This window comes from Cylas formicarius, unplaced genomic scaffold (assembly GCF_029955315.1).
Source record: "Cylas formicarius isolate icCylForm1 unplaced genomic scaffold, icCylForm1.1 PGA_scaffold_3__17_contigs__length_32017465, whole genome shotgun sequence".
Lineage (NCBI taxonomy): Eukaryota > Metazoa > Arthropoda > Insecta > Coleoptera > Brentidae > Cylas > Cylas formicarius.
The window spans coordinates 19295423-19310878 of record NW_026844326.1 but is presented as its reverse complement, the minus strand read 5'-3'; the positions used below and the strand labels follow the sequence as shown (position 1 = coordinate 19310878).

The 15456-nt window shown below is 33.5% G+C and overlaps 5 protein-coding genes across 5 annotated transcripts; 2 read left to right on the top strand and 3 right to left on the bottom strand.

Annotated features, from left to right (window-relative positions):
• Nucleotides 1–287: 287 nt before the first annotated feature.
• Nucleotides 288–1895, bottom strand: LOC132698964 (tRNA (cytosine(38)-C(5))-methyltransferase). Its single transcript, XM_060665312.1, has 3 exons — nucleotides 1598–1895; nucleotides 1076–1548; nucleotides 288–1018 (listed from the first exon to the last, which is right to left on the bottom strand). The coding sequence occupies exons 1-3, from the start codon at nucleotides 1650–1652 to the stop codon at nucleotides 491–493; spliced, it is 1056 nt and encodes a 351-aa protein (XP_060521295.1). The 5' UTR covers nucleotides 1653–1895; the 3' UTR covers nucleotides 288–490.
• Nucleotides 1896–2453: 558 nt separating this feature from the next.
• Nucleotides 2454–3444, bottom strand: LOC132698965 (transcription factor MafK-like). The gene is made up of 2 exons (XM_060665314.1): nucleotides 3164–3444; nucleotides 2454–3066 (listed from the first exon to the last, which is right to left on the bottom strand). The coding sequence occupies exons 1-2, from the start codon at nucleotides 3197–3199 to the stop codon at nucleotides 2701–2703; spliced, it is 402 nt and encodes a 133-aa protein (XP_060521297.1). The 5' UTR covers nucleotides 3200–3444; the 3' UTR covers nucleotides 2454–2700.
• A 511-nt stretch (nucleotides 3445–3955) lies between these two features.
• Nucleotides 3956–4541, top strand: LOC132698966 (transcription factor MafK-like). Its single transcript, XM_060665315.1, has 2 exons — nucleotides 3956–4117; nucleotides 4170–4541. Exons 1-2 carry the CDS (start codon nucleotides 4082–4084, stop codon nucleotides 4533–4535), a joined length of 402 nt encoding a protein of 133 aa, XP_060521298.1. The 5' UTR covers nucleotides 3956–4081; the 3' UTR covers nucleotides 4536–4541.
• Nucleotides 4542–4895: 354 nt separating this feature from the next.
• Nucleotides 4896–9717, bottom strand: LOC132698963 (ATP-dependent DNA/RNA helicase DHX36-like). The gene is made up of 9 exons (XM_060665311.1): nucleotides 9300–9717; nucleotides 8883–9249; nucleotides 8641–8830; nucleotides 8359–8548; nucleotides 8054–8307; nucleotides 7909–7996; nucleotides 7613–7787; nucleotides 5132–6404; nucleotides 4896–5026 (listed from the first exon to the last, which is right to left on the bottom strand). The coding sequence occupies exons 1-9, from the start codon at nucleotides 9525–9527 to the stop codon at nucleotides 4954–4956; spliced, it is 2838 nt and encodes a 945-aa protein (XP_060521294.1). The 5' UTR covers nucleotides 9528–9717; the 3' UTR covers nucleotides 4896–4953.
• Nucleotides 9718–9798: 81 nt separating this feature from the next.
• Nucleotides 9799–15392, top strand: LOC132698976 (gustatory and odorant receptor 22-like). The gene is made up of 9 exons (XM_060665330.1): nucleotides 9799–10069; nucleotides 10195–11007; nucleotides 11632–11944; nucleotides 13328–13566; nucleotides 13948–14097; nucleotides 14147–14356; nucleotides 14408–14497; nucleotides 14694–14828; nucleotides 14879–15392. Exons 2-8 carry the CDS (start codon nucleotides 10792–10794, stop codon nucleotides 14766–14768), a joined length of 1293 nt encoding a protein of 430 aa, XP_060521313.1. The 5' UTR covers nucleotides 9799–10069; nucleotides 10195–10791; the 3' UTR covers nucleotides 14769–14828; nucleotides 14879–15392.
• Nucleotides 15393–15456: the final 64 nt, after the last annotated feature.

Here is a 15456-nt window from a genome sequence, read left to right as displayed (position 1 = left end):
AATGACCTAACTCTTGGGACCGAGGATGCCTCGGTTGGTAAGGCGTTAGACATGCTAACTCGACTTGCCGGAGGATGTGGGTTGGATTTCTACCGGATGCCTTGGAAGTTGTAATCGTTAAAAATTTGTTTATAAGCTATAACTTGGTTCTAAGTTGGCCGAATTGGCTTATGAAGCAGTGGCCAAATAAAGTGTAATTAAAAAAAAATGCCAACTTGAACTGTAGGATGTTGGCTCAAAAGTTTAAAACCTGGTTGTAGGCTGGCTGAATCGCCATATAAAGCAGTGGCGTAATTAAAAAAACTGATTATTTTCCCTTTTTAAATATGGTCCTGCAACTCCAATTTGTCCACTTCCCAAAAAAACTTAGGATTCTATGGTCCAGATTTAGTCTGGCCCGGAAATATTTCCGACAAATACATTCCAATTGGTACTTAGGAACGAAATTCGTTTTTACCTACTATTCCAATTAATTATTTGTTAAAAGTACTTACGGACTATGGTTGGTTATTCTGTTATTGATTTTAATACAATGAAATGTTAAAAACAAAGTATATAAAACTTTTATTAACTTGGAAACAACTTTAATGTTTATACTATTTCCTAATACTTTATACTGTTGTCTGATATTAATGTCAGTGGGAAAATTAAATGTTTCTGGAAAACACATGAGCCTACAAATTTCTCTAGGGGTAAAAAATCTCAAGTTTAAGTTTTCAGAGAGGAGGAGAAACACGTCAGAATCTTGACTGCATTCCTGTAGGATTTCTAAACTTTTTTTTGCCTCACTCTCGTCACACTCAGAAAGAACACTACCACATCCTTTAATATATCGGCCATATGATTTGGTAAAACAACAAGTATGTCTTGAACTTCTATAGCAAACATCTAAAGTTTTTACATTTTTCTTTAAAAGAGTTAAAGGTACAGAAAATTCGTTAACATTGACAACTTCCTCTAGAATATTTGCTACCTCAAAACATTGGACTTCCTCGCAAGGTAATGGAAAATTGTGTAGCTAAAATATAATTTTAAAAGAATTAAATTTATATACCTATAGGTTGAATCAACATACCAAAAGGCCTGTTTCAAAATTAAATTTATCAGGCGTTTTTTTGGCTAAGCAATAATATCTCGGACGAGAATTTGGTACACCTATTTGGGTAGGGTTTATAAGAAACTCCTGGTAAATGAATTCACATTTGACCAAACTATTAATGAAATGTGTCCTCATTTTTGATTCTTCAAATCCTTTAACATTTTCCATGAGGATCATTTTAATATTTAGATCGGGTAATAAATCTAATATATGCTGAAAAGAATCTGTTCTTGGATCTTTGATGTCATTTTTTAAGCCATTTCTTGTAAATGGTTGACAAGGAGGCGACATCAATATTGTATCCACATCAAGTTTGTTGATTTTTTCTGCGGTTAAGCTTTCAATGTTAGAATTTATCACAAGAGTATCAGGAAAATTATGTTTGTAAACCGCATTTGCAATGTTATTTATTTCTACCGCGGCTTTTATTATCCCAGGTACTCCACTTTCTAAAAACCATGAGACAATTCAGAACATAAAATTATTAGAATTACTTACCATTCAAAGCAAAGTGCATGCCACCAATTCCGCTGTATAACTCTAAAACTTTCATTATTACAAAAATAGCAAGTAGCTTTTAGGATGATTATTATGTCATGAATCTGGCGATCTTGATTTCAAATAAAGATTTTAATTTTAAGTAGAAAAGTTTATATAAAAATGTTTACTAAAATCCTAAAGTTTCTTTTTTAATTCAGTTTCATTAATACTTCAACATTTTACCGATATTGCTAAAATTTGGCAGTAATGTATAGTAACAAGCTAATAGGTTCCCTTCATCACATGTAATGATTAAGTCGAGTGGCGTATGGGATGACTTTCAAGAACCACTGCCAGAGAACACAAGTGAAGTGTGACGTAATACGTCCCATCAATCCAAATAGTTGGTATTAGTTACAAGAAATATGCCTTTCGCGAGAAATGTATCGCATTAGCAGGCGGAACTGACCGAGAACCATAATTGCAGTTTGAACATTGATCAAAAGCTTCTTTAAAAATTCCCATAATCAAAACCACCTTTTTCTGCAGTATCAACTAATTTTTGTTGAACATGTGTTCACAAAATGTGTTACAAACTTTGTTAGCTTGTAATATATCTTTTTTTTTCTTATTTGAAATTGTGTCACATTGCATGATGTACTTTTTTAATAAGAAACCTATTTGCCTCAAGCCTAGTGGATTTTATGGGACTATTTTTTGCGCACTATAATTCCTCGATGTATTCTTTATGAATTTATGTTAAAGTTGGTACTTGGGGTCTTACAAGTTTACTAAACTTTATAATAAACGTTAAAGTTATTTCTGGACCAAAAATGGGCAAATCCAAATTTTTAATGAAATTTATTGTTTAGACGAAATTTAATATTATTTATTAAAAAAAAACATATTTAATTAATTTATTATACAGCAAACTTATATAATATAGACATCATTATAATAGATAGTTCCACAACTCCAGTTGGTTATAACCAAATTGCCAATTCTTTATCTACTCATATCAATGACACCAGTTATAACAGACTGGAGTTCAACAAGTGATAACTGTTATTTAAAATTATTACTAAGGTGAAAAAGAAAAAACAACAACTTCCTAACTAACATCACAAATGTTCCAATTCTGGAGGAATAGATATTTTATTCCTCAAAGCAAATTGCTTTAGAGCATCATATTGACTTCTGATGTTATTCATTTCTTCCCTCATTTGGGGAAGTTCATCTTGCATGACTTCTAAGTCCTTCCATTCCTGTGATTTTTCTACTTCCAACTCATCTTTTTGTTCTATTCGCTTTATCCTACATGATGCAGCATAACCTCTGTTCTTTAAAGTTCTTCGCCTTTGTTTCATGCGAACAATGTCATCTTTTGTAAGCCCCTTTAACTTTAAATGTCTGTTAAGGTCTCTAACGGAAATTGACACTAAATCGTCATCTGATATGTCTAATATTGGTGGAGGAGATAGAGGAGCCTGAAAATGAAAGTAGCATATCAGAGCACACTGATATCAAAAATACTCGAAAAAATTTTAATACAAAAAGATAAAATTTTATAATGTTAAAACTTACGAATCTCTTCTCTGATTTTTTTGGTTGTGATGTCATTCTAGTTTTCCAGATAAATTATTCTTTCTACTACGAACAGTGGTTCTTCAAATTGAAAATATGAAACTTTATTGTGAAAATCTCTTGCTAATAAATGTTCAATTATATGGGCAATAATTAAAAGTGAACGGAATGTTTTGACGTCTGTTTAATACAAAAATCTAGAAGTACAAATGTTACATACTACCCAAGTAACCCACAGACCTCACTAATAAAGTATTTTGTGTCTGTCACAGAATACTAATGTTGTTGCCTACGTAAATATTCTCGGTAAACATTACCAGCGCGTCGATACAAGTACGTTCTAGAGACACTTCTCTAAATAACAAATAGAAAATTCAACTTCACAAAGATGACAATGGAAATTATTTTGTTTGTAATTCAGTCAAAATGTTAAACCAATATAAAAATTAAATACTGAACTTTAATAATGGTAATGTTAAGTTTATGAAATGCCTTGAAAACAAGCAAAGCAAGCAGTTTCGATATTTACGCAAAAAAAATTATGATCTTATCATGTAAGACGCCGTTAAGACCGTCCTTAAAATTTTTGCTACATATACATATATCCAATAACAAATACAATATACCAGATATCTATTAACAGATCTTAAATCGGAAATACAAGCAAATCATATGAACTTTTTATCTGTTTTTGAGAACAAGTTACAAATCTATATCAGTATTCCGAGGTCCATGTCAACGATGGGCGAGTGTTTTTCATTTGTTTGTCTATCATTCGATGCATTTGTAGAAGAAAAATTTTCCATGGCATTGATTGGGACTGTATTTCTTAAATTTTTTAATTTACCTCAATGACTTGCAATACTTTGATAGGCTCGAAAAGTGCTTCGCATTTGAGGAAAAGGTACTGATTAAACGATGACACCTGAGCAAAGGAAAGCTGAAAGGAAGCCCGTGAGTGCTTCTTATTTATTATATTTAACTATGCTAGAATCATTTATTGTAGGCCCCACTGTCGCCTCCACCTATTATAGATATTTCTGATGATGAGTTGGTATCCATATCTGTCAGAGATTTAAATAGGCAGTTAAAATTGAGAGGCCTCACGCGGGAGGAAATTGTTCGCATGAAGCAGAGACGACGAACATTAAAAAACAGAGGTTATGCGGCATCCTGTAGGATAAAGCGTATAGAACAAAAGGACGAATTAGAAGTAGAAAAAACTCAAGAATGGCGTGACATGGAAATTATGCAGGAAGAGCTAGGCAAAATGAGAGAGGAAATGATCAATATTGGAAATCGATATGATGCATTAAAACAATTTGCCAAGAATAATAAGATCGCTATTCCTCCAGAATTAGAACACCTTTGATTTCAATCTTTAAATTAGCTTTGATAGGTTTCTTTTAAAGGTTGGTTATAGAACTCAAGGTCGTTATAAGTTTGCAAGTTTTCTAAAAGAATTTTCCAAACTATGAACACGAGAATGTGTGCACGGTGATCTTGGTTTCCTTGAAGTGGCAGTGAAAAGTCTATCTGCCATGAATTTCAGTTCATTTTCTTAGTGTAAGTAACAAGGTTGCCATTGAGATTAATGATAGTTTGGATTATTTTTGACCGTTTGCCAAATGTAGCTTTTTTAGAAAAGCTATAAAGTGAAATCAAGATCTCCAAGTTATTTTAAAGCAAATACCATATTTATTTATAAGTTTTTAAAAATAAAAACTGAACATACTAGATAAGTTTCATTGCCAATCTGGTTTACATCCGAAGAGAAAGCAAAGTGGTAATTAATTACTGTCATCAAAATCGCTGAGGTCCAAATGATCCATATCTTGACTAGTGATTAGTTCAATTATAGCACTGGAAATAAAAGAAATTAATTAAATAAAAAAAAAACTATTGCCTTAAGCTATCCTTCAGAGTAATTGATAATTGATAATTCCCCTACTATTCTATATAAAGTACCTTAAAATTTTATTATCTGAAGTGTTCTGATCCCAATTGATCGGTCCTGGATGTGTAACCATAAAGTTCAAAATTTCGTTCAGTCTTTCTCGCATTAGTTTTACGACGTTGGCAGTGCTTTTTGAACATTTAAATCGGATCTTTTTACTAATGACCACAAAATGATGATGATTGTCAATTCCTTCATGAAAATCATCTCCAAAAAATGCCAAAGGCCATGAATGAACTAATGTTGCGTCATGAACTTGTATTCCTTGTGTCATCAGTCTTGTATGGTAGACTCCTAGTTTGCTCTCAAAATGTGTTTCTTTACTGAGGATAGATTTCGGGTGAAACTTCATCGGTTCATGCATGACGCTGCGCAGTAAATAATGTTTTTTTATAATGAATATGTTTGGGTACAACCCCGCGCAAATTATGGCCTTTACAAGGCTCAAGTTTTGGCTATTACGATTGTGACTCGCAGCTCGTGGACTATGGTTCTCAATAAAGTTCATATCGCATAACATATCGGCAAACTGCTGCCTCATGCTTTTGATTAAACTTAGTGTGTTTTCGCTAAGATAATATTTCCGGCAAAATGCGTAGCCATTAGTTGACTCTTCGTATCCGCGAACGGCAAAGTGCATCAATAAGTGATCGCTTTTGCAACCATCTGCTAATTCTAGCTTAGCATGATCCGCCGAAGTGCTATCCATACTTAATTGGAATGCATCTTTGAATCCCAAAGAAGCGGCCACTGACAAAATTGGGTCGAGGCAGCTAAACAGAGATCCGAGAATCAGCATTTTCGCTGGCTGGGCTCCTACCGGTAATCTAGACATGTGGTAACCTAGCGGTGTCAGGTTTTCATTAGTATCTAAAGCGCCCAAACGATGTAGGAGTGTTACGGACATATGTACAGATTTTTTGTCGGGTGGGTCCATTAGATTTGCCAAAAACGACTCCGCTTCCCCGAGTTGAAGTAATTTGAGCTGCAAAACGACATCTTCAAGTCGTTCGCGTAAAACTTCCGGCTGCATAAACTTATCTAGAATCTCATACCGTGCTCGAATTAGCAAATGATAGCAAACGCCGGGTTTCACGCGACCCGCGCGACCCCTACGTTGATTGGCATTCGCCTGAGACACCAAATGAGGTTTTAGAGATTCGCAACCCATTTCCAAGTCTAATGTTTTATATTTGATAAAACCGCAGTTTATTACGGTAGTAACATCGTCGATGGTAATCGAAGTTTCCGCTATATTCGTGGAAATTATTATTTTGCGTTTTCCTAAAAGTAAAAGTTTCGCATTGGTTTGTTTATCTCTCTCTCAGTCGGGCAGTTAAGTAGCTGTAAAAATTGCTTATTTAAAGTTCATCTTAAAACATGCAATGATGACAATAACGAGGCTAGATTCTTGCTCTGGGGCAGCGAATGATGCCACAGGAGGTGGGCCGCAGCAGTTTTGGTACTTAGTGTCTGTCAGTAGTTGGTTTGTTTATTTTATTAAGAGATGCAGATGCAGCATACCTGCAAAGTATGTTTATTTTTTGAACGAAGCTCTCTGAATTAGTGAGTTAAAAATACTTTATGCCGCTTTGTGAAAATAAACTAAAGTTGCATAATTTGAAGACCAAATGTATGCTTATTAGTTCAGCATTATTTTTTTTTATGAACAAAAAACTTTTTCTGCATTGTTTTAAAAAATTGTCAAATAGCATTAAGAACGCACCCAATTTGGAACTTTTAAACTTACGCTTGTTATTATACTTAACCACAATAAAAAAAATTATATGGCAAACATTGTGCTCTTTTTTGATTTTTATCGTTTTCTTTTAAATTTTTACCTTTATAGTATTTGTTTCAATAGTTATATCTCTTAAAGTGTGTTTGTCTTGCCTGACTTCCCATGTGATTTTCAATTAGAGTACATTAACTTAAAAATATCTTACATTGGTCAAATAGATTTGCTTTTGAAGTTTACAATAATTAACCACAAGAAAAAATATTGCGTTACGAAGTTAAGGAAGGTGGAAAATGAATAATAATAAAAGAGTCAAATATAAAATCTAATGGTGTGAAGATATAAATAATGTATTTTACAAATCAAAGAGAAAATCAAATGCAAAATAAGACAGTATAAACATACTTTTGTTTGTTGTCATGTATATATGATCTCCATAGCAGTCGAAAAATATCATGATCTATTTTTGAATGCCTACATTTTTTGAAAAAAGAAGAAGAGCGTTACAAAAATGGAACAACTTGAGTAAATTCTTCCACATAGTCTAATATTTTGCTAGAGACAAAGCTCTTGTAACTTCATCACATATTTGAATGTTTATACCTTGCATGATCACAGAACACAAGGTTCAATCAATTTATTCTCATATTTTTTCACTAAAAATTTAATTTTATGAACACAAGAGAACATATCTGTGAGATCAACGTCAATGTTTAAAATAAGACAAAAATTGTTTTCACATTATTTGACAAACCTTTAGGAGCAGGATTGAAGATTTGCCTCTGATCAATACTTGACAGTTGTGAATGTATGGGAATTATAATGAATGAATGAGGCGGAAATTTGCCAGAGTTCCTGGCCATTTTGCATAAATCTTGGATGTCGCTAAAACCGGGGACAAATACCAGAATGGCCCCATCATCTTTGTCCTACGATATAAAAATAAATTATTCTGAAGAATCATGAATTACAAAAAATTGTACTCATTATTTTTATTAATTGAGTCTATATTATGTGCACTTTCTGCAAGGAAAATTTGCATTATCTTACCTTTAAGCAAATATGTTCAAGCAAACTGTATATTAAATGCATATTTAAACTTTCACTTTGCGGCTTCAATAGCTCATTTATAACAAACCTTAAAAATGGCTAAATAGTATATACTACATAGTGTAAGATTATGTCAAAAACTTACATTCCATATTTGTTTTCTGCCTTCAGTTGCCTAATGTATGGCTCAATGTACTCAGTCCTTGATTTTTCAAAATCCTGATCTTTACGAAATATTTTTTTTGCTGATTTTTGAAAGGAAAATTTGGTCATTTGTAATACATCTTCCAAAAAGTATTCTTTGACTGGGTAAGTGAATCCAGGGATATTGAGATGAGGGGCGTTGCCATAATATTTTGAAAATGCCTCTGAATTTATAGTAGCGCTCATTAAAATGACCTTAAAATTGGGTTCTTTCAAATTGCAAAAAAATTGTGAACAATTCTTTACCTTTAAATCTTTTCTATATTTGATAACATCCCTTAATACTGTAATTAAAAAGTCAGATATAACATCCCTTTCATGGATTTCATCAAGAACAAGATGTGAGACTTGTTGTAAAGTAGGATCACTCTCCATGTATTTCAAGAGGATACCCGTAGTACAGAATAGAATTGATGCTTTTTGTCTAGGAAGATGCCTAGAAGGTATCCATGAATTATATACTGAACTATGTATGCATGTTCCCATTCTGTGTAGGACATTATTAATTTATAACAGAACATTTCTTACTTTTCTAATCTAATTTGGTAACCCACAGACTGTCCAAGAGATTCTGCCCTTTCTGATGCCACTCTTTCAGCTACAGATATGGCACTAATCCTACGAGGTTGGGTACAGATTACTTTACATAATGAACCCCGTTTTTTTTCAACCCAATCATCTAATATGAATTGTGCTACCTGAGTGGTTTTTCCACAACCTTCAAGACAAAAATGACGTGCTGCTAAAAGAAAGTTAACTATAGTTGTTACCTGTCTCTCCACTTATAACGACAACTTGATTTTGATTAATTAAATCTACAATTTTAGTCTTCATTTTCATAGCTGGTAGATTATGCCTAAACTTTAACATTTCAGTATAATTTGGGTCATTTTTCTTTTTCACAAATTCATCATAGTATAACGTGTCTAGCTGTTCATCATTGTCTCGAAGTTCTTGAGTATACCTTTTTAGTTTATCATAGATGTTGCCATTTATATGATTCAAAAAATTGTGTTCAAACTCTAAACCTTTAAGATCATTATAGAAATTGTCAATTTCTGTAGAAGTTGAAGCTGTTTCATCTAAGTATTGCAAAATCTTCTGCTTTTTTGTTTCTGAAAGTTGGATTGTTCCCAGCTGCAAGTCCACAGAAGAAATTACAGTAAAAAGTATATTTAAACTATCACTATTTGTCTATCCAACGATGCTTGTCGCTTGGCCCGCATTTCTTTATCCCTCTCAGTTGAATTGCCGTATCGACGGGCTTTGTTTCTAGCTGCGTACCAAAGGCCAATTGCTTTTCCTCGTAACTCCGGCGGTGGACGTTCTTTAAAACGCTTGCGGAAACCCGTACTCTCTTGTTCTCTGTCGTACATACCCCATTTATTGCTGTTACCTGCTGTAGACCTTTTCATATTTATTACTAAGAAGTGAATATAATCTTTGAAAAAGAATTGTTTGTACACTTCCAGCAACGTTAGGTTAAATGCTTTATTATATTTAGGAACATAATCATAAAAATATTTTAAAAATAATTTCAACTAGTCAACAAATTTTGCAGAATATTAAGGTTAGCTAAAATTTCTGTACAATCACAGACGCCTAAATGACATCATGACTGACAATTGCCACAGTTGAGCCAAATATTTACATAAGAAGTAGAAATTGCTTACAGAATACCAAAATGGTAGCCTGTGGGTAGGTTAATTTTGTTGCAGGTTTACAGTGAATCGAAGAAATGATGAGGCTGGATTTTTTCTAGCTATTTAAGTCTAATATGAAGAGAACTTCGCTTCGGCATTGTAATAAAAATTTGCATTCTCATATTTTTTTTTTAGTTTTTATAAGTGGTAATGGGTCAAACCTCTCAAACTAATAATTATTAAATACATTTGTATTGTATTGCAATATTGTAGTTTATAGTTTGGGACATTAAATATTTGAGGACACTAAATCGGTAGGTTAACAAAATTTGAGTTTCGATAGGCTGTCTTCAAAGTTTGAGTCCTCTTTATAACTGCACTGAAGTACATTTTTAAATATTATTTTCTCATTTGATAATTTGCCTAATTTTTTCTTCAGTTTTTTCATTATTAGCGAGCTAAATGGCCCGTGTAAGTACCAAAAACTTGGAGGCACACAGGAATCGGAGTGAGATTACGGACGTCGCTTTTCAGGAAAACGGGTCAAATATTCGATATCTATCGCCAGCAGTCGAAAAGAGAAACCGTGCAGCACGGAAATATAGAGCCGTTATATAATTTTGTTGTAGTGTGTATAGTAAACAGTAGGGCGTAAGAAGTTAGCGACCTTGTTAGTTATATTGGTCAAAATAAATTTCCAGTTTCGTGGAATGATGATGAGTGATTAATTTCATTGTCGCCTTTGACGAACTAGAACCATTTTTGTCGATTTAAACACGCAACAATACTATAAAGTTTTTGAGCTAGGGTGAAAGCGGTGTAATTATTGCGACATTGGTAAATGGCTGCTGAAAATTGCATACATCTTTAAAAAATTGATATTTTTACACGAGTTCCCCAATGTTTGATCAGCTATTATCTTATAATTGATAAACTAAAGATCGATTCCTTTGGAAAGCAGTTACTGACATTGCTAACGTGCTCTTGACATAATTTGATATAGATCAAAGTCGGTCCCTCAACGGGCCGCAACAAAATGGCCTTTTATGGGAATAATCCCGTAAAAATGCATTTAAAGGATTTATCGGATTTATACGGAGAGAAACTCCATATTAGCAATGTAATCAGTTTAAGGAGTCCTAGATATCAAGATATTACGAAAAGAATGGCTTTAGATGAAAACGACGGGAGAATTATTGATAAACATGACCAGTTTTATAGGGATCACAAGTTGCTACTCACTTTGTTTAGAGTAAGTTGCTTATGTTTGACGGTGTAATGGAATAATGGTTTTATTTTACTTATAATTAGAAAATATTACTTACCAATATTCTTGAAACACTGCGATGCGCATTTCAACAAATAAGTTTTAATTTAATTTAGAGAAAGGTTCGCAGTGTACCTCCACTAAAATCCAGAGTGCGACAACAATGTCTACTGTTAAGGCATATTATAGTTATAAGACTATAATAGGTTCATTAATATTGTAAAAAAAATTGTACCGCTCTACAAGCTCTCTTGGCCGTGGGATTGGTTGGCGGATCCTATATTTATAAAAAAACTACCAAACCAAGTTAACGCTTTCACTGTGTTTTGGTTAAGTAGGCTAAGAGAGCAATGGTTGTTAAATGAAGTTTAGTAGCATACTTAACAGAGGGTTGGAAAGTTTATAATATAATACACACCTGGAAGAATAAAAAACTGACCCACAATTAATTAATATAACAATTAAAATTTAAAATGTATAATTCCTAATCTGCAGCATGGACATTTCTTTAAGTTTTTTGTTGATGGATTGCTGATGCTTCAGCAATAATTTGTATTGGTGAAGGAAAACTGTATCCGTGCTTTTTTACTTTCTTTCATTATGTTTTAGGTTTTAGGAGTCATGCCGGTGCAACGTGGGCAGATCGGTAAGATCACTTTCGGCTGGTTGAGCAGTCCAATGATATACGCATACATATTTTACGTAGCGACCACGGCTTTGGTACTTAATGTCGGCTACGAAAGATTGGATATTCTATTGAACAAAAGCAAAAAATTCGATGAGTACATTTATTCCATCATTTTCATAGTGTTTTTGATACCCCACTTTACGATACCGTACGTGGGCTGGAGCGTCGCGTACGAAGTGTGCGACTACAAGAATTTTTGGGGGAAATTCCAATTGGACTATTATAAAATCACTGGTAGGGACGCTATTGCATTGTCTCAATTTCAATGTTTTCAGTATGTTTGGACGGTGCGGGAACTTTTTGGTTAACATCCGTATATCGAATTTATTCTTTTAACTATCGATTAGCCAAATCCGGATTGGATTGGTAGTTATCCACCAATATGGGAAACTATTCGATAATAATTATATATTGCCGTTTCCAAACTTTGACAGCATATTCTACGTCCACAATAAGCCCTAATATTCTATGTAAACATAAATCCAGAAATGCTTCGTTTTCGAAACATAGAGATTTAAATTTTAAAGAATTTTTTTTTATCATAACTATCATCTCTATAGGATTGAATAAAGATGTCTCGAGCATAAAGAGAGCGTAAAGGTGATCCTAAAAATTGAATCATCTTTATTTATCGTTTTACAGGGTTTTTCACTGATAATAACATCATTGAAATTTTCGTGATTTGGACATGCAAGAAAATCGTTTTACTAGTAGTTGTACGAGGTGTGTTCAAAAAGTAAGGCGACTTTTAAATTTTATCAAAAAATATTTATTTATTCATCAAAATTAATGTTGTTCCCTTCAAAGTAATCCCGCTAGATATAACCGTTGTGCCAATCCTCGAAGCACTTCTGGTATACACTTTCTAGTACAGCCTTGAGTTCTTCTAGCGATTTTTTCTTTATCTCCTCAATGGTTCCAAACCTCCTTCCGTTCATGAGTTTCTTGAATTTTTGGGCACATCAGGATCATCTTGAGCGATGCTCGTTCCACGGTCCTTTTGTTCAAAATTAAGTAGTTTCGGAAGAAATTTTGCCCAAAAATTCTGAAAAAATTGCATCGCACTAGCCAATAGAGATGCCGACGTCTTCAGAAATTTTTCTAATATTGTGTGTGTAATAGTTATGGATGTGCTGGGGCGTCCAGAGCGCGATTCGTCATTGGCGTCTTCTCGGCCATTTTGGAACAGCTTGTACAGCTTATAAACATTTTTTTTTGCTCAAAGCAGATTCACCATATGTCGTTGTCAACATTTCAAGTTTTGAGCACAAAATTTTATGCAAATTTTTTGTTCCATTTTTTGTTTATAGCAGAAAATCGTCGAGCACGCAAAACACGTCTAACGCAAAAAAAGGTAAACGTGCAAACTGGCTGAAACTGTGAACTTATGTTAGGGGTATGTGTATCAACATAACAAAAAAAAAATCGAAGATCGAATGTACGTAGCAAAAGCGTAATTGTTTATCTAAATTTAAATACTTAGAAAGAAAAAAACGGACTCCACTGCTTAAATCAGCACAAAAACTTAATCACATTAAATAAGGTAAATTGTGTTTCCAGTTGAATTCTTTGGATGCCACTGGATGATGTTGTGTGTTGAGGGTGTTTCTTTTTCAGGTAAAGACATGGAATTTCCCTATTTGAGCACCCTTATAGGCGTCATTAGTTTGGGTTGTCTCTTTTTGGCATCAGGTTTTTTGTTAACACTAAGCGCATTGCTGGAAGGGTTTACCCTTTATCACACTACTGCTTATTTGCATGTGGTAACGACAATAAATATGAACTGTGCTTTGTGGTACATCAATTGCAGGGCGATAGGCAATGCCAGTACCGCAGTCGCTGAAAGCTTTAAAAAGGTAATTAAATTTCTTTAAAATTGAATCCCTCGCGAAACCAGTGAAAGTTTAAACCAATTTGAATATTTTTAAAATTTTCATTACTTTAACATGATTTCCAATATTTTAACAAAATTTTGAAAAAAATATTATCTTTTTTTTAAATTGACACAGTTTTAGCTTATTCTCCAAATTTGCTTATGCTCATTGAAATGGCAATCATTTTAAAGCTAATGCGTTTTCTGCAATAGAAAAATTGTTGGAAATCGAATTCAATTTTATTTATACCTTTGGTGAATAAAATCCTTGTATCATTATTATGCAAACTGGTGATATCATCTGCTCATGGTTAAGTTAATTAACCATACAATAGCAACTACGAAAAAAGATACTATTTTCTAGGACGTTGACCAATATTGTACGTCGTACATAATAAAATACTACAGATGTCTGTGGTTGGAGTTAAGCGATGTGCTTCAAAAGCTTGGGAATGCTTACGCAAGAACCTATTCTACTTACTGTTTACTTATGATGACTAATATTACGGTGTCGGTAAGTCTCTATTTGGCGATCGTCGAATGTTTTATTTGCCGTGCTGAAGGTTTACGGGTTTACGTCTGAAGTTGTCGACCATGGCTTGAAATTCACGTTCAAAGAAGTTGGGCTATTGGTTGACGCCGTTTACTGTTTTACGCTGTTGTATATATTTTGCGATTGTTCCCATTATGCGTCTTCTAACATATCGGACAGAGTTCAGTGGTGTTTGATGGACTTGAAATTGAATACCGTTGATCAGGCCACCGCAAAGGAAGTAAGTTTTGTTGCTATTTATTGCTGGTAGAATTTCAACGGATTCTTCCAGGTTCAACTCTTCTTGGCGGCAATCCACATGAACCCTCCAAAAGTGTCATTACGGGGGTATGCAGTGGTCAATAGACAACTTTTGTCATCGGTAAGTAGTGATCATTGGTGTGGTTTAGGTATAGGTATAGGAGAGTGCCTTTCTCTTTTTAAACTATTCTACGGTCAAGAACTGCCAATACTAAAAACTTCAGTTTCACCACGTAATAAGAGCGTCTATTCTGTATTATGATTACGATTTATAATATACAACTCAATCTATCTCTAATAAATTATGTATTTTTCAGGGCATAGCTACCATTGCAATTTATCTGATCGTACTGTTGCAGTTCAAAATAAGTCTTGTCAATCTTACGAGTTAATCAAAAACTGTTGGTATATACGTAATATTTATGTTATGAACCTGGCATTTTATTTAAAGAGTATTAAAAGGTAAGTAGTAAATACAAAGTTTATACTTCTGACGTTTTAGATACACAAAAGGCCACTTTAATCACGAGTTTGATTTGCTAAATCAGTGACAATGGATCAAAATATTATATGATTCATTTTATTGTTGCATATCCAGGCAGCCATATGGGCCACTACACCAAAGCAAAAAAATCAATTATGAAATTCTGAATAGCGATTTGCAAGTTACCTATATAAATAGTAAAAGTTATCTTCGACCAGTGTAAAGAAGCCCAATTTTCCTTTCTATTGTTGTTATATCCTCAATTTTTTATTGTTAGATTTCTCGAAGGAAAAACTTCTTTGGTGTTGCCATGTTCTTATTTAAGATTCAACGCTTTCTTGTAGATGTGACACCAATAGTTAGTTTTATGTTTATTTTATAATTATTTAAGAGTAGTTATTTGCAAGATGCATAAAGGTAATTTTACTTCCCTACGTAAGCGGTTGCAAAAAAGCGCGATTTTTTGTAAATGACTGCCAAAAAAAACGATCTTAAGAAGGCGTTTAAGAAAGGTTTAATGCATCTTGTTGAAGTGACGTCAAGTTCGCGTTTTCAATTCGAAGTGAATTATCAGGTCAAATCCATGTAATAATAAT

Bases quoted from the DNA above. Each gene is read 5' to 3' on its own strand.
- LOC132698976 (XM_060665330.1), top strand. From the start codon at position 10,792: ATGGCCTTTTATGGGAATAATCCCGTAAAAATGCATTTAAAGGATTTA. The intron at 14,098-14,146 runs GTAAGTCTCTAT...GCCGTGCTGAAG, and splicing joins TGACTAATATTACGGTGTCG to GTTTACGGGTTTACGTCTGA. The intron at 14,357-14,407 runs GTAAGTTTTGTT...GGATTCTTCCAG, and splicing joins ATCAGGCCACCGCAAAGGAA to GTTCAACTCTTCTTGGCGGC.
- LOC132698966 (XM_060665315.1), top strand. From the start codon at position 4,082: ATGACACCTGAGCAAAGGAAAGCTGAAAGGAAGCCC. The intron at 4,118-4,169 runs GTGAGTGCTTCT...CATTTATTGTAG, and splicing joins GGAAAGCTGAAAGGAAGCCC to GCCCCACTGTCGCCTCCACC.
- LOC132698963 (XM_060665311.1), bottom strand. From the start codon at position 9,527: ATGAAAAGGTCTACAGCAGGTAACAGCAATAAATGGGGTATGTACGAC. The intron at 8,549-8,640 runs GTAAGAAATGTT...GATACCTTCTAG, and splicing joins TACCAAATTAGATTAGAAAA to GCATCTTCCTAGACAAAAAG. The intron at 8,308-8,358 runs GTAAAGAATTGT...CCCAATTTTAAG, and splicing joins AATATAGAAAAGATTTAAAG to GTCATTTTAATGAGCGCTAC.
- LOC132698964 (XM_060665312.1), bottom strand. From the start codon at position 1,652: ATGAAAGTTTTAGAGTTATACAGCGGAATTGGTGGCATGCACTTTGCT. The intron at 1,549-1,597 runs GTAAGTAATTCT...CATGGTTTTTAG, and splicing joins CATGCACTTTGCTTTGAATG to AAAGTGGAGTACCTGGGATA. The intron at 1,019-1,075 runs GTATGTTGATTC...ATTATATTTTAG, and splicing joins ATTTTGAAACAGGCCTTTTG to CTACACAATTTTCCATTACC.
- LOC132698965 (XM_060665314.1), bottom strand. From the start codon at position 3,199: ATGACATCACAACCAAAAAAATCAGAGAAGAGATTC. The intron at 3,067-3,163 runs GTAAGTTTTAAC...TTTCATTTTCAG, and splicing joins AAAAATCAGAGAAGAGATTC to GCTCCTCTATCTCCTCCACC.